The sequence below is a fragment of the Phyllobates terribilis genome, unplaced genomic scaffold (assembly GCF_046119375.1).
Source record: "Phyllobates terribilis strain yellow unplaced genomic scaffold, ASM4611937v1 Scaffold_3__8_contigs__length_932513732, whole genome shotgun sequence".
Lineage (NCBI taxonomy): Eukaryota > Metazoa > Chordata > Amphibia > Anura > Dendrobatidae > Phyllobates > Phyllobates terribilis.
In genome coordinates this window covers 164,016,321-164,037,973 of record NW_027362763.1, presented here as the reverse complement: position 1 = coordinate 164,037,973, position 21,653 = coordinate 164,016,321, and the positions used below count along the sequence as shown (strand labels likewise).

Sequence of the window (21,653 nt, the reverse complement as noted above, 5' to 3'; positions counted from 1 at the left end):
ATTGACGGCAGCCGTTGTCATATGCATGATCCCGCTGGTGTCGTTCCTGACAAAATCGTGTGTAATTTTATTCAATAAAAGACTTTATTCTGGCCGTGTCTTTATTGAAAAAGCATCAAACCCCTTTACTAAAGGGTTAGTAATGGGGGGTGTCTTATAGATGCCTCTCCATTACTAACCTGGGCTTCATGTCAGCCGCCAATACAAGGCTGACATGAACCCCAACCCTATTACCCCACTCTGCACTGCTATACGGCAGAGGCTAAGCGCCAGATTTGGCGCACCTTATGGATGCGCCATTTCTGGGACTCCTGAGGGATATTACTAGCCGCCAGGGCTGTGGAGTCGGAGTCGTGGAGTCGAAGTTAGTTTTGGTTAGAGTCGGTAGAAATGTACCGACGCCAGCTTTAAAAGAAAATGTATTAATATTTCATAATTGAACTTTCATATGAATTTTATAAATGTTACTCAAATATATATGTTCTATCAAACTATGAACAACAGTGATAAGCAGTTCTGCTGGAGATAGAGACATTTCTTACTTCTTGTGTGTCACTGTTCTCCACTGCCCTTATCTAATCTTATACTTGGTTAACCTCATGCTGCCCCAACCCCCCTACTTACAGTGTATGAAACTGAAAGTGAAAATGTGTTGCAAATTCTTAGTAGTAAAGCCCCTCCTCTAGACTAGATGTTTACTAGGTGTGCGTCTTCCAAGCATCTCACAGCTGCTACTCAGAAGAGGAAGACTGTAAAAAGTATTATCCTTTCAACAAACTTTGCATCAGTTAACTGAGTACATGAGGAATAACAGTATTACTGACCACTATATCAGTTGTACGACCTGGCAATAATTTTGTACAATTGTTTTTAGGAACAACAATTGTCATTTGGATTGTGAATGCAGAATTAAAAACCTGAGACTGTCAAAGAAGCGTCACATTAAATCGGCTGTATTTGAACATTTCACCATCACTCAAGATAGAAAACATTATGTCTGTCAGTGTATGACAAATGATCCAGACGAAAACCAATGCTGTGAAGCCAAGATCAGTGCATATTCAGGCAAAGATAAAAATGCTCCTACCAGAGCTTCTAATCTAAAGAGACATTTTCAGCGCTTTCATCCAGAAGTACTGAAAGCAGTGGCTGAGAAAGACTGCATCCAAACCAATGAACCAGTGCCCAGCTCTTCCAGCCAAACAAAGGAGCAGAGAACTTTGCAGCCATCAGTTGCAAGATATTTTGTCAGTGACAAAGTTACTGTGACAATGACAGTAGATACATTTAAAAAACAGATCATAGAGCTTGTTGTAAAGGATAGTGTGCCTATTTCATTATTTTCACGACCAGCTTTTATGTGTCTGAATGGGGAAATGGCCCGCAAGCTTGGTGTTTCTCTGGAGAGAGAGTATTAGAAAATTAGTAATCGAAGAAGCTTTTAAACAAAAGGAAGAACTTAAAAAAAACTCTCAAGGGACGCTTTCTGTTTCTTAAAATGGATGCCTGCACATGTCACAGAGTGAACTATTTTGCCATCAATGTCCAATTGTTTGTGACAAAAATGAAATGGTTATCAAGACATTGGCAGTAAAAGACACCAAAGCTCATCACACCAGTGAGTTTCTCCAGGTCTTGGTGGAAAAGGTTCTGCAAGACTATGAACTTAGAAAAGAGCAAGTTCTTTCTGTCGTAACTGACAATGCTTCAAATATAAGTACTATTAAGCTAATGAATGAGAGTAATGATGGTGACCAGCAGCTAGAAGAACATTCTGGGTCCACAGACACAGAAATGTTTGAAATAGAGGAACACAGTATTGTAACTGAGGAGCAAACTGAAGTTGCTTCAGATGAACCGCAACATGATAGTTTAGATCTTGTTGAAACTGTGTCAATACGTTCTTTCATTCATCACATGCGCTGTGTTGTGCATACGCTACAGCTGGCTATAAGAGACAGTCTGCAAGAAGGACATGCTGCTGCACTGATTGGCAAGGTGAGAAAATTGGCTACTGTTGCCAGAACCCCTAAAGTTGACTCAATTTTGAAGAGACGTGCTGGAAAAGGGGCAATTATTGATCAAGCCACACGATGGGGCAGTACTTACTTAATGATTCAGCGCTTGGTTGAACTGAAAACCTTTCTTGTAGACATGGCTAACCCTCAACTGACGCTAAATGAAAGTCAGTGGAATCAGGTGACTGAGCTGGAAAAATTGCTAGAGCACCCATTTACAGTGACTAAAAAATTACAAGCAGAGGACTTAGCTCCAGGTATTTTCTTAAAGGAGTGGAAGAACCTGATGTTTCGCCTGTCCCAAAGAGGAGGGTTAATTGCAAGTGGCATTGCTACATCAATGAAACGGAGAGAGGAGCTACTATTACAAAATAACATTCTTTTGGCAGCTGTTTATGTAGACCCAATGCATCGGATTCTTCTAGATGATCAACAGCTAACTAAAGGAAAAGAGGCTCTGTTTGAAATAGCAGTAAGGATGAAAGGGTTGCAGAACAGTCAGGAGGAACAAGAAGAATTTGGTCGTCCTGCCACATCTTCACCCTCATCATCAACTGATGAAGAATTTAATTTAGAAAAATATTTGGATCACAAGGACCGTGCAAAGGGTTCCCGCATAGAAGAGTCATCCCCATCAAAGAACACAGCCAGTACATTTCAGCAGAATTTTTCATGTGCACTAAAAGAAATTGAGAAATTTGACCGTTCATCAAAAATAACAGTGCAACAAGCGATTCCTCTGTATCCTGACATTGTCAGAGATGTTAAAAAACCAGACAATGTGAACTGAGGTCTAAGATGGCAGACATACAAGAAACAGAGGCATGTTCACACTAGCAAAAAAGAAAAAAAGAAGCAAGACAAAAATATATCTCATACCCTACCATAATTATATATAAATGTAAAGCAAAGTTGCATAATAAATATAGGGTACTTAGTGAACTATTTTTGCCCTTTGTTGAGCTGATTGGTATATATGGTATATGGTATATATGTAGCTTACCACGGGCCTAGGTGGTCTGGAGTTGGGACCCGGTCCTATTTGTCTACCCTTTTATATGCATTACTTCAACTTTGATATACAGTAAGGTTTTTAATATAGGCAGTATAGGTACCGTCCCAATTTAGGGTCACCTTGCCGCTGGTGGGACGGCTTGTATACTTTTTTTGATCAAAAATAGTTCACTAAGTACCCTATATTTATTATGCAATTTTGCTTTACATTTATATATAATTATGGTAGGGTATGAGATATATTTTTGTCTTGCTTCTTTTTTTCTTTTTTGCTATTGTCTGAGATGTTGCCCGAGTGGTTACTGCTTTGCCACCAACCCAAGTTAGTGTAGAGCGGTTGTTCTCTGCTCTCAAAATAATTAGATCAGATTTGAGGGCATCCATGAAGGAGGATCTGACAGAGACAATACTTTTTCTGAGGACAAATTTATAGATTTCTTCTTATTAACTGCTTAACAGTGTTTATTGCATATTTACTTACAAGAGTTTAGAAAAGTTTATATAAGTTATTTGCTGTATTCTAATAAATATAGTTTTTGCTCTAAGTGGTCTGGTTACTTATATGATGGTGAGAAACTGAATAAGCACGATGTTAATATTTTACAACAGTAAATTTATTGTTACGAATTGGCCATTTATGAAGGAGTCGGAACCTGATAAAATGTCGGAGTCGCAACTGTGGCTACCGACTCCACAGCCCTGCTAGCAGCAGAGGGGGCTAGTATCCATGGTCCCTTCCCTGGCTATTAATATCAGCCCACAGCTGCCTGTTTAGCCTTTTCTGGTTACATTTTATAGGGGGACTCTACATCCATTTATTTATTTTTTTATATTGGGCTATGTGCCCACGATCCGGACGTAGCAGCGCTTTGGATGCAGCATATTTTTGCTGTGTCCAAAACGCTGCGTTCTATTGAATACAGGTAAATCCACATGTGTTCACTGAACCATGGGGATTTACCGCATTCAATATATTCTAGTGGTCAAATTTCTATTGCGAAGACTAGTGACTCTGCAATAGAATTTGACATGCTGTGGTCTTGAAAGACGCTCTGCTTGTCAGTGTCCATGGGTGATCCTCAGACGCATGCATAGTGGACATGGGATTTCACTATGCTGTAACATTAGAACACAGCGTTTTGAACGCAGCAAAAATGCACTGCTGGTTGCTGATCGTGGGAAAGGACGTAGCTGCCAACAAAACAGCTGTGAGCTGTTATTAATAGCCAGGGAACAAGGTTGATGATATCAACTTCCTGTTTGTGGCACATAAGTATATGGGAGGGGGGAAACTTTTCCAGATGGGTGGTGGCCATTTTGAAGTCAGTCATTTTGGATCCAACTTTATTTTTTCAATGGGAAGAGGGTCATGTGACACATCATACTTATTGAGAATTTCATAAGAAAAACAATGGTGTTTTTGGTTTTAAGGTAACTTTATTCTTTCATGAGTTTTTTGCAAGTTTATGACCACTTATAAAATGTGCTCAAAGTGCTGCCCATTGTGTTGGATTGTGAATGCAACCCTCTTTTCCCACTCTTGACACACTGATAGCAACACCACAGAAGAAATGCTAGCACAGGCTTCCAGTATCCGTTGTTTCAGATACTGCACATCTCGTATCTTGATGGTATGGTGTGGTATATGGGGTACAAAGATAGTGGGGCCATTCTTCATCAATGGAAACCTCTGCCACTGGATATCTGAAATTGCTACATGATGATGTGTTGCCCTCTTTATGCACTGAAGATGGCACGTTCCTTGAGTTTAAAAATGTGGAAATGCTAATGAGATCGGGTTTATTGGATTAGCTGACACCTAGCTCTTTTGTTTAGTGATGACAAGTTGTCAATCAGACCCTTTCATTACTAGTACTACATTTAGTAAACTAAAGTAAAGAGTAAAACACTTAATTTGAAATACAGCAGACACCTTCTTTAATCATTTAAAATAATCAATATACTCACCCCAGGTATGACGGTAATCAAGGGTTAAAGCGATGTCAAACATTTCTTTTCTCAAATATTTTTATTTAGCTCTAAAAAGCATTCATTGATGTACAAAAATGCATTAAAAGACGCATCAAAATGCTTTTTTTTTTTTTTTTTTTTTTTTTTTTCTGCAGCGGTTTTTCCTGCCAAGAGCTGCAGAAATTTCTGCAATCAAATCCTGAACGTGCGTACATAGCCTTAGGCTATGTTCACACACGTTGTGCTTTGCTGCGTATTTTGCAGCAGATTTTTATGCAAATTTTCAGCTGCGTCTAGCAGTACCAGCAAAGTCTATGAGAAACCAGAATTCTCCTTTCACATGTTGCTTTTTGTTTGCTGCTTATTTTCTGCCTTGCTTGCGCATTTGGAAAATAGAGCATGTCACTTCTTTCAGCGTTTCTGCAGCAGAAAACGCACCTGCGTATTTGCTGCGTTTTTTTACCCATAGGAAGTAATGGTTGGTCAAAAATATGCAACAAATCCTGCGTTTTTTACACAGCTGTTTTCCTACCAGAGAAAAGTTAACAGCCGATTTGCAGCAGAAAAAAACACAACGTGTGTGAACATAGCCTAATGGTCATACATGCATTTGAATGTTTTTAGACCTTGAAGTGGTCTATTTGTATTCTTTTTGCTACCAACAGTCTTGATTTTAAATTGGTGCACTGATCTTTCCTCCTGGTAACACTGTACCACTTGGAGGCATCCTAGGTATCGTTGGGGTCCCCAAATTTGGGACCAATTGGTTACCTAAGGGGGTCAGATCGGGAGACCTTGGTGGCCATTCAACTGGCCCACAACGACCAATCCACTTTCCAGGAAACTTTTCATGTAGCAACGCTCGGACCTGACACCCATAATGTGGTGGTGCACCAACTTGTTGGAAAAACTCAGGGAACGTGCCATCTTCAGTGCATAAAGAGGGCAACACATCATCATGTAGCAATTTCAGATATCCAGTGGCATTGAGGTTTCCATTGATGAAGAATGGCCCCACTATCTTTGTACCCCATATACCACACCATACCATCAAGATACGAGATGTGCAGCATCTGAAACAACGGATACTGGAAGCCTGTGCTAGCATTTCTTCTGTGGTGTTGCTATCAGTGTGTCAAGAGTGGGAGAAGAGGGTTGCATTGACAATCCAACACAATGGGCAGCACTTTGAACACATTTTATAAGTGGTCATAAACTTGTAAAAAACTCACGAAAGAATAAAGTTACCTTAAAACCAAGCACACCATTGTTTTTCTTATGAAAGTCTCAATAAGTTTGATGTGTCACATGACCCTCTTCCCATTGAAAAAAATAAAGTTGGATCCAAAATGGCCAACTTCAAAATGGCTGCCATGGTCACCACCCATCTGGAAAAGTTTTCCCCCTCCCATATATTAATGTGCCACAAACAGGAAGTTGATATCACCAACCATTCCCATTTAATTTAGGTGTATCCATATAAATGGCCCACTCTGTACTTTCCCTCTGATTGTTCCACTCCTGCTTTTGGCTTACAAATACTGAACTTGTAAATGTGGCCTAAGGCAAAGCAATTATCTCTAATCGTATGATTGGTGTAAACCTGGGGTTAAGCAGTTATTTGAACGCTCTTCTTGCTGTTTCTTCCTTTAGCTGCTGGGTAGTACGACACAGGACATTTCTGCAGTCCTCCAGGCTTGTCAGCTGACTGCTGCTGGTGTATGATCTGTGGCTGCTGGTAATGGATGGTGCAGAGCTGCCACAGGAGTGAGACCTTTCCTGTCGCTGTGCCAATTAATTGGACAGTTTTGTCTTTTTATTCTAGTGGACCATAGACAGTGCGGCCACTGCTACTTATAAAATAGGATGCCCCCCGGACTATCAAGGCCAGAGCTGTATGACGAAGCACGGCATCTCCATGAATCACATTGCCAGGCAGGTAATGTACCTCATTCCTTCTGTCATTGAATCCTATCCATTATGTTTTGTATTGCAGTGGTCCATAGACAGCGCTGCTACCTCTCACTGGAACGTGGGTTGCTCCCCCGATTCAAGGGCTGTAAAGTGCCTTAAAAGCCATGATACTGAAACATCGCATAAAGCACGACAGGTATAGGACAGTCCGTCTTCTGCTGAGCTCCCAACACAATTCTCTTCTACTTGGATAGCACTGTGAATGTCACTCCCACTGGTGGTGCACATTGCTCGTGGACCCACTGTGCCAAAGGGCTGGGCTTACCTAGGAAGGAGGCATAGCTAAGTGGCTACCTGGTGTTCACTGGAGCTCCTCATGGTGGAGTAAGGATTGAGCTGCAGGTAGCCGCCAGATACCACTCATAGGCAGTCCCCGGTATTGTAGCTACTGACCCCAAGGGTCTGGTTTGCTGAGAAAGATACGGACTCCGGTTCTGTTCAGACTACTAGGTTCTGGAGCCTCTGCAGAACGGTTACTGACATGGACACTGGCTCCGTTCAGACTACTAGGTTCGGGATCCTTGGGCAGAATGGTTACAGACACAGAGTCTCAGACAAGGCTGACTCAGAGACTGGTTTTAGCAGTCGGGATATACGGAGTACACGGATAGGTACACGTTCAGACACATTGGTCTCTGATATAGATTCAGGTACCGCCAGAGAGGCTTCAGGGTTCAGGCACTGGCCACACAAGGACCAGTGACTATATGGGGTCAGAACTGGCCACACAAGGACCAGGGAACCTAACAACTCACTAATCATACCATTTTGCTTTGGCACCTCCCTATCAGGGAGGGTGCTTTTTATACAGGATGCCTCCCAGCTATTACATGGGAGCTATCTTGCAGGTGGGCGCGCTGGCCCTTTTAAGAATAGGGCATCGCGCACCGCTGGGAACTTTGAGAACGCCAATGGACATGCCGCCTGGCCGGGGCGTTGAGTATGTATGCCTCCCTTCATGGATGAGAACCATGTGAGGGTGCCGACGGTAGCATTACAGTGAGCTTTTGTTGCCCTGGCAGGGACTCTCTTGCTGTTGTAATTTTCATTTTGACAGGCCGTCTCGCTTGCTGGAGAGCAGGTCAGTTTCTTCTTTTTTTTTTTTTTTTTTTTTTTTTTTCTCCTTTTTCAGGGTCTCTTTACTCTATTCTAAAACTCTTCTTCATCCACTGAGTCATTAGAGTAAGCAGTATATCATGTAATAACGTCGTCTGGTGTCAGCTGATATGCCGATTATTGGTATAAAGCCAATTTCAAGCCGAAAGCATATTCACATATAGCTGAATTCTACGTACAGTCTTATTGCTGTGGTTCCATAGCAGAAACTCCCAAGTTTTTTGAGATTTTGTAGAGTTTCCGCTCAGTTTCTTCTCCAAAATCTCTTTAAATCTTTACACATGGTCAAAGACTGGACCCAGAAAATCGAATCTAGTTGGGGTAAACGTTTCCGAGAACCCACTTTACCTACATAAGGATTGTACTGGGCCTGACGTCGTGCCACAGGAGATGGAGTACGGAGCACACAACTGCTAATTTTCTAGGGCATATTGGTTTAGTCGTACATGCAGGATCAATGATCACTTCTGTACAATTGGCGCAATGACCAAGTCATTTTAGTCCGAGGAACATCAAGACATCGCCAGAACTGTTAGTATTGAGAAATATATGAAGTAATGTAGTCATTTTGTCTGATTAATCCAATAATTCTTTTTATATCCAGATCACAAATGATGATTTCCTCTCCTGTGACTACATTCTATGCATGGATGAAAGTAACCTGAGGTCAGTGGACTATTTCCAAATGCGTAGACATTATTGTATGTATTTATTACTTTATAAATGCTTGCTCCAATTTTGTTAAAATGTTCTTGCTTTTAATGAAAACTTTAAATTTAAAGAAAAAAAAAAAATCAGTCCGATCCCCTTTCATACTGTGGACTCAGCCGGTCGGGTTATTCCTGCTTTGCTCACTTCCATCAGCAATGGAGAGGGTCTGTGCACGCGTCCTGGGGATCAGCCATTAGTAGGTAACGCAAACCTATCTCCTTGTAAGAAACAGGACAGGTAAATGATACCTGCCTATCGTGTATGTTTCCAGGCACTTCTGAGTAGATGAGGGGGATTTTTTTTCTATACATTTCTGTATATTAGGGTAAGGTATACACTATCATTAAAGCTGATACATTCAGCTATATTCTGTACTGGTGAGTATTTCCTTCCCGGGCTTCAAGAGGGGGAGAGAAAAAAGTAATCTTTGCTAAACCCACGCTTGTCAAGATCGTGGGTGTCCCAAAGGTATACAATCACTTTATTAGAGGAGAATAACCTCTTTTTTTATATGAATTATTCTGCCTAGCTATGTGTAGTAATCCCCAGAATAATACAGAATTGTTACTTTTATAGAACACTAGAGTATTATCTAGGTGAAAATTGTCGAAAGTGAGCGTAGACAGAAGAACAAAAGAATCCTCCGGAAAGCATGCGGATACGAAGGGGAATAATGTAGAAACCACTAAGACCATTGGGGCCGTGCATTAGGTGAGAGATTTGGTTCTTGGTGCAAGAGAACAAAACGCAGTTTGGCATTAAATGTGTAGACATGTATCATTCTTGCCATTTACCTCAACTTCTAAAATGTTGGCTATTTTAGATTTTGTTTTAATTTTTAAAAATAACAAGCCTATAAGAACTAGACACCTCATTGGAAGAGAGAAATGGCTGCCCATTATTTGACTATGGGACTGTCGTCAATGACGAGTGCAACGCTCTCCTCTTCAGCAGTCATGTAGACAAGAAATGGAGAGATGGCACGCTGTCCCACGAAAATTACCCAAAGGGAAAAAAAAGCCCACAGCGATGAATGCCCTAAATTTGTCAATTTCTCCTCAATAAGTGTATTTTGAGCATAGCTAAAGGTATTCTATTTCTTCTTGTAGTGCAAGCAATGGAGTTTTCAAGTAGCCAGAGCAACAACAGTTATGATTTACTTGGGGTTTGAATATTTCACAGATATGCAGTGGTGACATGAAGATGCAGATTGCATCGCTTTACAAAGTGCCATTCAATTATCAAAACAAAAGATGGCAAGGTAGTTCAAGAACCAAAAGAACATTGTCATGACTCCTGGCCTCAAAAAGCAGTAGCAAACGTTACCAGAAGCAAAATAAGAGAAGACCTGAGAGCAGCAAGTGCTACTCCTCGCAATGTGACGGGAAAGGTGTCTGTCTGTGTTTGAATAATGATGTAGTAGTCCATATGCCAAGAAAATCATCTCTTGCGAGAAGCCTTGTCCATTATAGAACAGATAGTAATTTACCTAACCCAAAAACTATACATTTTTATATTCCAGAAAAGTATTGTCAATTGATATTTCATGATTCAGGAAGGGATGATCGAAACAGAATTCAGGTTTCAGGCGATGGAGATCTTATGCTTGAACTGAACATATACCATCTATGGAGATGGCACCTTTGATAAAGTGCCCAATGTGTTTTACCAACTGAACACTTGGCACGCCAAGGTGGGTAACTCGAATCCGCCATGTTTGTACATTTTACTACAAACAAAGGACATGAACACATCTAAGAGAATGTTTGAAATATGATGCTATTCTAAATCTAGCACCACGAAAAGGTTTAGTCGATTTTGAGAAGACTCGTAAAGATTGCCTTTCCACAAGCTGAGGTCAAAGAGTGTTATTTTTTATCTGTCAGTCTCATCAGAAAACTAGAAAATGTTGGTTTGAAGACCGAATATGAATCCAATATCAACATAAAAATGACATTGAAGTCTCTTGCTGCATTAGCCTTTGTGTCAATGGAAGATGTGAGATGTTCTTTTGATAAGTTTGCTGCCACATTCCCAGATGAAGAATGCTATAATCAGGTGCTCGCCTACTTTTTTTTTTTTTCTACTTATATTGAGGATGCAGCTGGTTGAGATGCTCAATTTCCTTAAGAATATGGAACCATCGTGATGCCGCCCAGGAACAGTCACCAAAAATTACAAATTGTTGTGAGGGATTTCACAATGCACTTAATTCCCTGTTCCAGCGCAGGCGTCATCCCAGCTTGTGGTTTCTCTTTGATGGATCGCAGAAGGACCTGGCTTGCCACAAATGAACACTGGCTAATGCACAGATTGGTCGCCTTGAGATAAAAAAGAGGACGTATGAGGCGCTGTATCACACGGATGCCACTCCTGTACAGGACTATCACCAGGTGGAAGATTGGCTAATTTCCAGTTGTGCAATGGTTGTTTAATAAGCTGGGGTTATTGTTATTAGACCTCCTAATAAACTTTTATTTTGTCTATGTGGGCAATTTTCCGTGTGTGTGAATACAGCCTTGGCCGTCTTTAATAAACAGTTATTTTTTCCGTATGGGCATTTTTCTGATCACCGTTTAAATTGTAGCTGCATACAATTTAGTAAATGTTAAAAATGTATACATAAAATAATTAGTTCAACTGTCTTGGTGTTTTTTTTTTTGTTTAAATAACCCTTCATTTCAGTGGTTTCAGATATAGGACCCCTCTCCTCAGATACAGTGAGGAAAATACACTGCTGAATTTGCAAGTATTCCCACCTACAAAGAATAAAGAGGTCTGTAATTTTTATCGTAGGTACACTTCAATTGTGAGAGACAGGGTCTAAAAAAAATCCAGAAAATCACATTGTATGATTTTTAAATAATTAAAATACATTTTATTGCATGAAATAAGTATTTGATCACCTACCAAACAGCAAGAATTCTGGCTTTCACAGACCTGTTAGTTTTTCTTTAAGAAGCCCTCCTACTCTGCACTCATTACCTGTATTAATTGTACCTGTCCACACAATCAATCACACTCCAACCTCTCCACCATGGCCAAGACCAAAGAGCTGTCTAAGGACAGCAGGAGCAAAATTGTAGACCTGCACAAGGCTGGGATAGGCTACAGGACAATAGGCAAGCAGCTTGGTGAGAAGGCAACAACTGTTGGCACAATTAGTAGAAAATGGAAGAAACACAAGATGACAAACTTCCTCGGTCTGGGGCTCCAGGCAATATCTCGCCTCATGGGGTAAGGATAATTCTGCGAAAAGTCAGGAATCGGCCCAGAACTTCTCTGGAGGACCTGGTCAATTACATGAAGAGAGCTGGGACCACAATCTGAAACATTACCATTAGTAACACACTACGCCGTCATGGATTAAAATCCTGCAGGGCACACAAGGTCCCCCTGCTCACGCTAGCACATGTCCAGGCCCATTGGTTGCCAATGACAATCTTGATGATCTAGAGGAGGCATGGGAGAAGGTCATGTGGTCAGATGATACCAAAAAGTTTTATCTTGGTCTCAACTCCGCTCAGTCGCCATGTTTGGCGGAAGAAGGATGAGTACAACCCAAGAACAATGTCTCAAACGTGAAGCATGGTGGGGGAAACATACTTTGGGGGTGCTTTTTTTGCAAAGGGAACAGGATGACTGCACCGTATTGAACGGAAGATGGATGGATTCATGAATCTCGATATTTTGGCCAACAACCTCCTTCCCTCACTAAAAGCATTGAAGATGGGTCATGGCTGGGTCTTCCAGAATGACAGTGACCCAAAACACACAGCGAGGGCAACTAAAGAGTAGCTCCATATGAAGCATTTCAAGGTCCTGGAGCAGCCTAGCCAGTCTCCAGACCTGATCCCCAAAAAAACTCTTTGGAGGGAGCTGGAACTCTGTTGCCCAGCAAAAACCCCAAAACCTGAAAGATGTGGAGAAGATCTGTAAGAAGGACTGGGCCAAAATTCCTGCTGCAGTGTGTGCAAACTTGGTCAAGAGCTACAGGAAACGTCTGACCTCTGTAATTGCAAACAAAGCTTTCTGTACCGAATGTTAAGTTCTGTTTTTATAATATATCAAATACTTATTTCATGCAATAAAATGCTAATTAATTATGTAAAAATCATACAGTGTGATTTTATGTTTTTTATTTTTAGATTCTGTCTCTCACAGTTGAAGTGTACCTACGATAAAAACTACATTCTTTGCAGATGGGAAAACTTCCAAAATCGGCAGGGTATCAAATACTTATTTTCCCCACTGGGACTAAGTAATGCACTTGATGTCTTTAAATGTGTGGATCTTGTTTTGCAGAGACTTGACATGTCAATGTAACCAAGTGCAAAACTCCAAAGCTAAAATCGAACTGCTTGGAAGCTACGACCCGCAAAACCACCTCATTATTGAAGATCCATATCGCGTAAGTTTCTTCTACACTTCTTTTCAACATTGAGCAATGCTCCGCTTGGAAGCCGCCGCTGTTTTATATGTGAAATAAAAAATATAATGCTGGCTTCAAAGTTGCCGTAAGGATGTCAGAGAAGACGCTTGAGGGAAAACGCTGTCTTGTTCACATACGCAAAAGTAATAGGACTTTTTGCAGGTTTTAGCATTTTAAACTGACCATTTTTAATTTTTTTTTGTCTGCTAATAAAGTTTATGTAGCCAATTAGGCTAATTTCCACTATAAACTAGGGGGAGTGGGGGGTCAATAAAAGAGATTTTTACCATATCACACTGAGAAAGCTGGGTGGTTAGGAGGCTCCTGCCTGCCTGCATGACACTACCTCCTTATGATTGGTCAACGTCATGCAGGGGAAAGGTTAGCTTGCGTAGTGAAAAATTTCTGCAAATGCTCTCTTGGTTATAGTTGTAAACTCTACTAGCCAATATCTGAGACATGAAAAAGAGAGGAAAAGAATATATACTCGACTCTGCAGCAATTATTTCATAATGGGGCCAGCTTAACATGATAAAACTGGTGAAAGATCTTCTTTAAAGTAGATCTGTCACCAGATTTCACACAACAATCTGCATGTGTTATTAAATACCTGCTGAGGCTGGTGGGCAGAGACTGATTACACATGAACTACAGGGTGGGCCATTTATATGGATACACCTAAATAAAATGGGAATGATTGGTGATATCAACTTCCTGTTTGTGACACATTAGTATATGGGAGGGGGAAAACTTTTCCAGATGGGTGGTGACCATGGCGGCCATTTTGAAGTCGGCCATTTTGGATCCAACTTTATTTTTTTTCAATGGGAAGAGGGTCATGTGACACATCAAACTTATTGAGAATTTCATAAGAAAAACAATGGTGTGCTTGGTTTTAAGGTAACTTTATTCTTTCATGAGTTTTTTACAAGTTTATGACCACTTATAAAATGTGTTGAAAGTGCTGCCCATTGTCTTGCATTATCAATGCAACCCTCTTCTCCCACTCATGACACACTAATAGCAACACCGCAGAACAAATGCTAGCACAGGCTTCCAGTATCTGTTGTTTCACATGCTGCACATCTCGTATCTTCACAGCATAGACAATTGCCTTCAGATGACCCCAAAGATAAAAGTCTAAGGGGGTCAGATCGGGAGACTTTGGTGGCCATTCAACTGGCCCACGACGACCAATCCACTTTCCAGGAAACTGTTCATGTAGGAATGCTCGGACCTGACACCCATAATGTGGTGGTGCACCATCTTGTTGGAAAAACTCAGGGAACGTGCCATCTTCAGTGCATAAAGAGGGCAACACATCATCATGTAGCAATTTCAGATATCCAGTGGCATTGAGGTTTCCATTGATGAAGAATGGCCCCACTATCTTTGTACCCCATATACCACACCATACCATCAAGATACGAGATGTGCAGCATCTGAAACAACGGATACTGGAAGCCTGTACTAGCATTTCTTCTGCGGTGTTATCAGTGTGTCAAGAGTGCGAGAAGAGGGTTGCATTGACACCTGAAATCAGATAAAAACAGGAGCTGTTGACTCAATCTTCACATTGTGTGTCTGTGTGCCACACTAAGAATCGAGAATGGAAAGAGAAGAGAACTGTCTGAGGACTTGAGAATCAACATTGTTGAACAATATCAACAATCTCAAGGTTACAAGTCCATAGATGTTGATGTTCCTTTGTCCGGTGCACAACATAATTAAGAAGTTTACAACCCCTGGCACTGTAGCTAACTGACATGTACAGCAGAGAAAAATTGATGAATGGTTGCAACGCTGGATAGTCTGGATGGTGGATAAGCAGCCCCAATCAAGTTTTAAAAGAAATTCAAGCTGTCCTGCAGGTTCAGGGTGTATCCATGTCGGCACAAACTATCCGTCAATATTTGAATGAAATGAAATGTTATGGCAAGAGACCCAGGAGGACCCGACTGCTGACACTGAGACATAAAAAGCTAGACTGTAGTTTGATTCTGGCTTACTCATGTATACTTTAGCATCCTGGGAAAGCGTCCTGTGGACAGATTAGACCAAGATAGAGCTTTTTGTTAAAGCACATCATTCTCCTGTTTACCGAAAACAGATTGAAGCCTACAAAGGAAAGAACGCAGTACCTACAGTCAAATATGGTAAAGGTTCAAATATGTTTTAGCGTTGTTTTGCTGCCACTATGTCACGCCGGAGCAAGGAAATGCCCAGCATGCGGCACAAACAAGGTAAAGGGTGACCTGATACGCTGATAGGGAGAAGGGACACCCCCAAACACTCCCCGAGACTGCACCCTGTGCTACCTATCGTCCATGGATGGGTCCTTCTTCCCCGTGTCCACCACGTGCCTAAGCCCTGGCTGGCCCGGAGCTAGCCCTAACTAGTGAGTAGGGCAGGAAGATACTAGTCTTACTACTAAGGTAAGGAAACTTTTTCCAAGAAGGAAAAGAATGAACCAACCTACTGGCATTTATTTTCTATGCTGATACCCACATTCTCTCCTCTGGACCATAACCTTTTCAATGCACCAGGTTCTGAAGGGAACGATGAACAAAACGAGTATCAACAATTCTTGCTGCCTGAAATTCCAAATTTCCATCCACTGTCACCGGAGGAAGTGGTAAGGGTGACTGTTTCGATGACGCAACATTTTTTGAGCAACTATCTATGAAACACATTATGGGTTTTAAGTGCTTGCGGTAACTCATGGCGAAAAGCCACAGGATTAATGACGGTAACCACCTTATACAGACTAATGAACCTGGGAGTCAGTTTCCAGCAGAGCTGTGGACTCGGTAAGCCAAACCATCGACTCAGTTTTACTGACTCTCTACTCCTTAACTCAGACTCCCACTCCACAGCACTGCCTCACTACTGAGCATGTACATAAAGTGCAGCACAGATTCCTCTCAACCAAAAGCCAGATCGAAGGATCAGGAATAGAACAGACATTTATACGACATTTCAGAACTTTCCCAAATTCTTATGAAAAAATTTACAACACATACTGCATTGAACTACTGAACCCAATTTATTATATATTTTACCAGTCTTAGTCAGTCCATTTTATACGAACTCCGACTCCACCAAAATGAACACTGACTCCACAGCACTGGTTTCCAGTAAGGAACTTTCAATGTAATAATTCTAGTAGACAACCACACATTGTCATTTACACACAGGTCTGGACCTGGCACATGTTTATCAGCAATACGGTTATATCGGCCCCCATAGCTTTCAGTTTATTCTTTACCATTGCCATACAGAAAAGAGCGACAAAGCTAAACTTTCCTTCCCAGAACCCCCGAAGACTTCTCCCTACTGAAAGTACAAAACTGAGGGTGAAAATCATACGCACCAAAAAATGGTGACTTACTAGTGGACTCGTGACTACGATTGTTTAATGAAAATTCTGCCAAAGGGAAGTATGATGACCAGTCTTCCTGGTTCTCTGAAACGAGACCCCTTAGGTAGGTCTCTAAGCTTTGATTCATGCGTTTGGTCTGACCGATTGAGGATGAAAGAAAGAGGAAAAAGATAAATGCACCCCCAGCCAGGAACAAAAAGCCCTCTAAAATGTTGATACAAACTGGGTCCCCCGATCTGAAACCACATCGGAGGGAACCCCATGGAGCTTCACAATATCACTAATAAACACTTGAGCAAAGGTTTTCGCATTCGGAAGAGCCGATAAGGCAATGAAGTGTGCAATCTTGCTATACCTGTCCATGACCACTAAGATTACAATCTTTCCAGCAGATGGAGGAAGGTCGGTAATAAAATCCATAGACAGATGTGTCCATGATCTATCAGGACTAACTAATGGTAGCAGACACCCAGATGGACGAGTATGCGGCGTGTTAGAACAATATCCTGATGTAACCTTAGCCACCAAAAACAACAAGAAAGAAGGTCCAAAGTTGCTTTGCTACCACAGTGACCTGCAAGAACCAAGTGATGATCTCCTAAAATTTTAAGATGCAAATTTAAAGGAACAAATAGTTGTCCTGAAGGACAGAAAGGAGGGGCATCCCCCTGAGCCTTCAACACCTCCCTCTCAAGATCTGAGCAAACAGTGGAAATGATCCTTCCCTCTTGCAGACTAGGAACAGAGTCATCCACTCTACCTCCCCCAGGGAAACTCCGAAACAAGCCATCAGCCCTGACATTCTTAACCCCAGGATGGTAAGTGCCGAAGAAAGGAAACCTAGTGAAAAATAAAGACCATCTAGCTTGTGTCAGAGTGAGACGTTTAGCAGATTACAGGTACAACAGATTTTTATGGTCGGTAATCACCAAAACAGGATGAGCTACCCCTCCAGAAAATGATGCCACTCCTCCAAAAGCCAAATTAATAGGCAGACGTTCTCTATTACCAATGTCATAGTTTGTTTTTCAGCTGGCGATTTAATTTTTTTTTAGAAAAAAGTGAATGGAAGCCACTTACCAGGAGACAGTAGAAAGAAGAGTATGCAGGCAGTTATTCTTAAAGAAATCAATCCACCTAACTATCTCCCTGCATTGCCAATCAATAATAGGATAGTGCATAAACAACCACAGAAGGCCCAGTACAACAGGGTAAGGAAGACCTTCAAGAACATAGCAAGAAATGAGTTCATTGCGAAGGGCCCGTTCGAAGGTTTAAATTATGCACAATTTGCTTAAAACACTCCTGACCAAGAGCTGCAGTTGATAGCAAATATGGAGATTGGGATTCGCCAGAATACTACCAAAGAGACCATGTCCAGGCAAAGCAAGCATCCACCATATTGGCCCCTGCCCCACTATCCAAAAAGTTTGAAACAATTTTGGTTTTCGTATCTAAGACAAACCTAGACACACATGCAGAGATATGTACGCTCAGGTTGTAATCCTCCACACAACCTGGGGTTAGAAGTTTTTCCTATGTTTTTTACTGTTTAGGTATGGAGGGACAGACTCCAATTAAATGACCCCTTTGACCGCAAAACAAACAAACCCCCTTTTTGTGGTGAACCGTAGGAGGTCCAGACTGGTCCCCCCCAACTGCATGGGTTCATCAGAGCATATGGGAGGGATTTTACCCCTACAGAGTACTACTGGGAAAGTGGACATCACAGGTCTATTCCGGAGGCGTCTATCAATCTGAATGGCTAAGGACTCAAGAGTTTCATACAAAGCAAGAGCATCTTTTAACTTTTCTGATAGACCCTAAAAAAAATGACTTATAAGGGCAGGGTCGTTTCACCTGGTGTCAGTGGCCCATCTGTGGACCTCTGAACAAAGCTCCTCTGCTGGCCGATTTCCCTGCTGAAGCTCAGGTAGTGAGGACTTGGCAAGGGAGACTCGGTCAGGATCATCATATATGAGGCCAAGTGCCGCAAAAAACATCTACCAGCCGCAGCGACTCAGTTGATCGGAAGGGAAAAAGCCCAGGATTGAGCATCCCCTTGAAGGAGAGAACCAACAATCCCCATCTGTTGTTCCTCACTTCCAGAGGAACGTATATGAAGCCTGAAGTACAGTTTGCAAGCTTCTCTAATAAATGTATTCCGCCGCCCCAGAAAACCTAGACTCTGCATCTGTTTTTCAAGAGTCACAACAGGATCCATGTTAGAATCCTGAAGGAGAAAATGGGGCAGGTAATATTATGACACCGGAGCAAGAAACTGTCCAACATGCAGCGCAAGCATGGGAAAGATCTTAAAGGGTGCCTTGACATTGGTGAAAGAGAAGGAACACCTCCAAACACTCAGCTGAGACCGCACCCTGCACTCCCTATTGTCCCTAAGCGGGTCTTTCCCACGTGCGCCATCACGTACCTAAGCCCTGGCTGGCTCTGAGCTAACCCTAACTAGTGAGTAGGACAGCAAGACACTAGTGTTGAGCGAGCATGCTCGACGCTGCTTGGTACTCGCCCGAGCATCTCACTACTCGGGATGTTCGGCGAGCACCGAGCATTTCCGGGTTACTCGGGCGGGAGCTCGGGTCTCCGCCCTGCACGTTTGGCGCTCTTTACAGAGCCAATGAACATACAGGGATTGCCAGCCAGTCAGTGGAATGCCGCAGCCATGTTGTTTGTGGGCATTACAGTGATTGGCTGGCCGCACAGCGTCACCTCGAGTATTTAAAACCGGGCGCCGCCATCTTGGATACAGTCGCTCCGGATCAGACAGTGTAGGGAGAGTGCTGCTGAGTTAGGGAGAGATATATAGTGCGAAATAGGTAGTGTAGGGTCTCTAAAGCCTGCCAAATCAAACAAACAGTCCTTCTCAGGAATAATATCCATCACAGATATCAGGCAGGCTGTATAGGAGACTCAGTGGTTATACCAGCAAACGCTGCATTACAGTCCTTTCTGCTCCTGTTGGTCAAATTGCTAGACTTATCCCCCGGTCTCAGGGGCCAGGAAAATTCCTTTTTTTTTTTTTTTCATCTAAATCCTGTATTTTTTTTTCCCTCAGTCAGACTGTACAAATACGCATCTTATTAACCTTTTGGTATCCCCCCCCCCCCCCCCCAAAAAAAAAACAAAAAAAATCAAAACTTGAGTGTCTCCCTGACTGTTCAGACACCAATATATCTGTTTAAAAGAGTCTGGTGTAGGCCAGAGAGATAGAACTGTGGTTTTCCTCTTCCACGGTTCTAATCTCCTTTTTATTACCCTTTTTCCATTGATAGTGCGAGTGTAAGCTATTTTACTTCATTTACAATGGGCAAGACGCATGGCAAGGGACGTGGAACTGGATGTTCTGGTGATGGTGCGTGTAGAGGACGGGGCCGTGGCCAAGGTGAAAATGTGCCACAACCAACTGCCACATCTTCTCGCTCCCACTTGTTGACCGAATTACTAGGGAAGCACACTACAACACTAGTATTGCGAACTGATCAGTGTGAACATGTTATTAATTGGATAGCAGATAATACTTCCAGTTACCTGGGCACCACCACCTCCGGTCTGTCTTCCACACGGTCAAGTTTTAGTAGCCGTGAGTCTCGACCGCATACTCCTCCTCACCCTGATGCTCCTTCCTCCCACCATGCCGAGTGTCGTCAGACAGCAACTGATCCCACACTTGGACACTCTGAAGTGCTGTTCACTGGTCCATTTCCATATTTGTGCCCCTCGCCTGCTCCGCTTGAAGTGGTGGAAGAGGAGATTCCATGTAGCGATGCCCAAATATTTTCAACAGCCACGGCCACAGGAAGTCGACGCTGGCAATTTGTCACAAGAGGTGGACGATGACGAGACACAATTTCCACAAAGTGAGGAGGAGAATCGTGGTGCGCAAGTGGAAGAGGAGGAGGTGGTGGATGATCTAGTAACTGACCCAACGTGGCAGGAGGACACGCAGAGCGAGGCCAGCAGCACACAGGGGGAGGGAGGCGAAGTACCCCAACAGACAGGAAGAAGCAGTGTGTTGGCCGCACACAGAATGCGGGCAACAGTTCCCCGTAACACCAACACGAGGGACGTTGCCAGTACAACCTGTACGTCTTCCAGAGTCTGGAATTTTTTTAAAGTCTCTGCTGATAACCTCAAAAAGGCCATTTGTACCACCGGCCATGTCAGCATCAGCAGGGGTGACAAAACTACCAGCCTGACCACCACCAGCATGATCAGGCACATGTCAGCAAAGCACCCGACTTTGTGGGGCGAACCCCAGGGTCCACCACCAGTGTCAGCGGGTGTCGCCACTGCTTCTTCCGCTGCTGTGCATGTAATAGAACCCCCTGTTGTGCGTGCAAGGCAATCCCCTGTCCATACTGCATGCAAAGATGCCCCCTCATCTCTGTCTTCACTTGTTATGGCAGTTTCTCAAGAAACAGCATCAACGTCCACGTCCCACCGCAGCGTTCAATTGTCCATATCCCAGAGCTTTGAACGAAAGCGCAAATTCACAGCCAACGCCCCACAGGCCACAGTCCTAAATTCGCACATTTCACGACTGCTTGCGTTGGAAATCCTGCCTTTTAGGCTGGTGGAGACGGAATCCTTCCGTAACCTTATGGCGGTGGCCGTCCCTCGGTACTCTGTCCCCAGCCGACACTATTTTGCCCTGGGTGCCATCCCCGCACTACACAAGCATGTGCCCTCAACAACGCGGTGGCTTGTGGCCACGGACGGTACATCTCCCTGACGGCACACTGGGTAAACATAGTGGAAGCCGGGACCCAGTCAGACCTTGGGATGGAACACATCCTCCCCACATCGAGGATTGCGGGCCCTATGTCAGTCAGAGTTGCCCCCACAGTGTACAGCTCCTGCGCATCATCCTTCTCCTCATGTTCAGCCTCCATCTCAGATATCACCACATCAGTTACAAGCTGGAAGCACTGCAGTATTGCCTCAGCCAAGCGGCAACAGGCTGTGCTGAAACTCATAAGCTTAGGTGATAAACCTCACACTGCTTGTGAGTTGT

The 21,653-nt window shown here is 42.9% G+C and overlaps 1 protein-coding gene across 3 annotated transcripts in view; it reads left to right on the top strand.

Annotated features, from left to right (window-relative positions):
• The window catches only part of ACP1 (acid phosphatase 1), a 44,915-nt gene that overhangs the window by 9,195 nt on the left and 14,067 nt on the right, over nucleotides 1-21,653 (top strand). The window contains exons 3-5 of one of the 3 annotated variants that reach the window (XM_073674236.1): nucleotides 7,000-7,113; nucleotides 8,698-8,759; nucleotides 13,110-13,215. In XM_073674236.1, coding sequence (XP_073530337.1) covers nucleotides 7,000-7,113; nucleotides 8,698-8,759; nucleotides 13,110-13,215 — 282 coding nt within the window. Of the gene's footprint in view, nucleotides 1-874; nucleotides 2,871-6,828; nucleotides 6,943-6,999; nucleotides 7,114-8,697; nucleotides 8,760-13,109; nucleotides 13,216-21,653 lie in introns of those variants that run through there. The other 2 variants (XM_073674235.1, XM_073674234.1) reach the window with 2 other exon arrangements.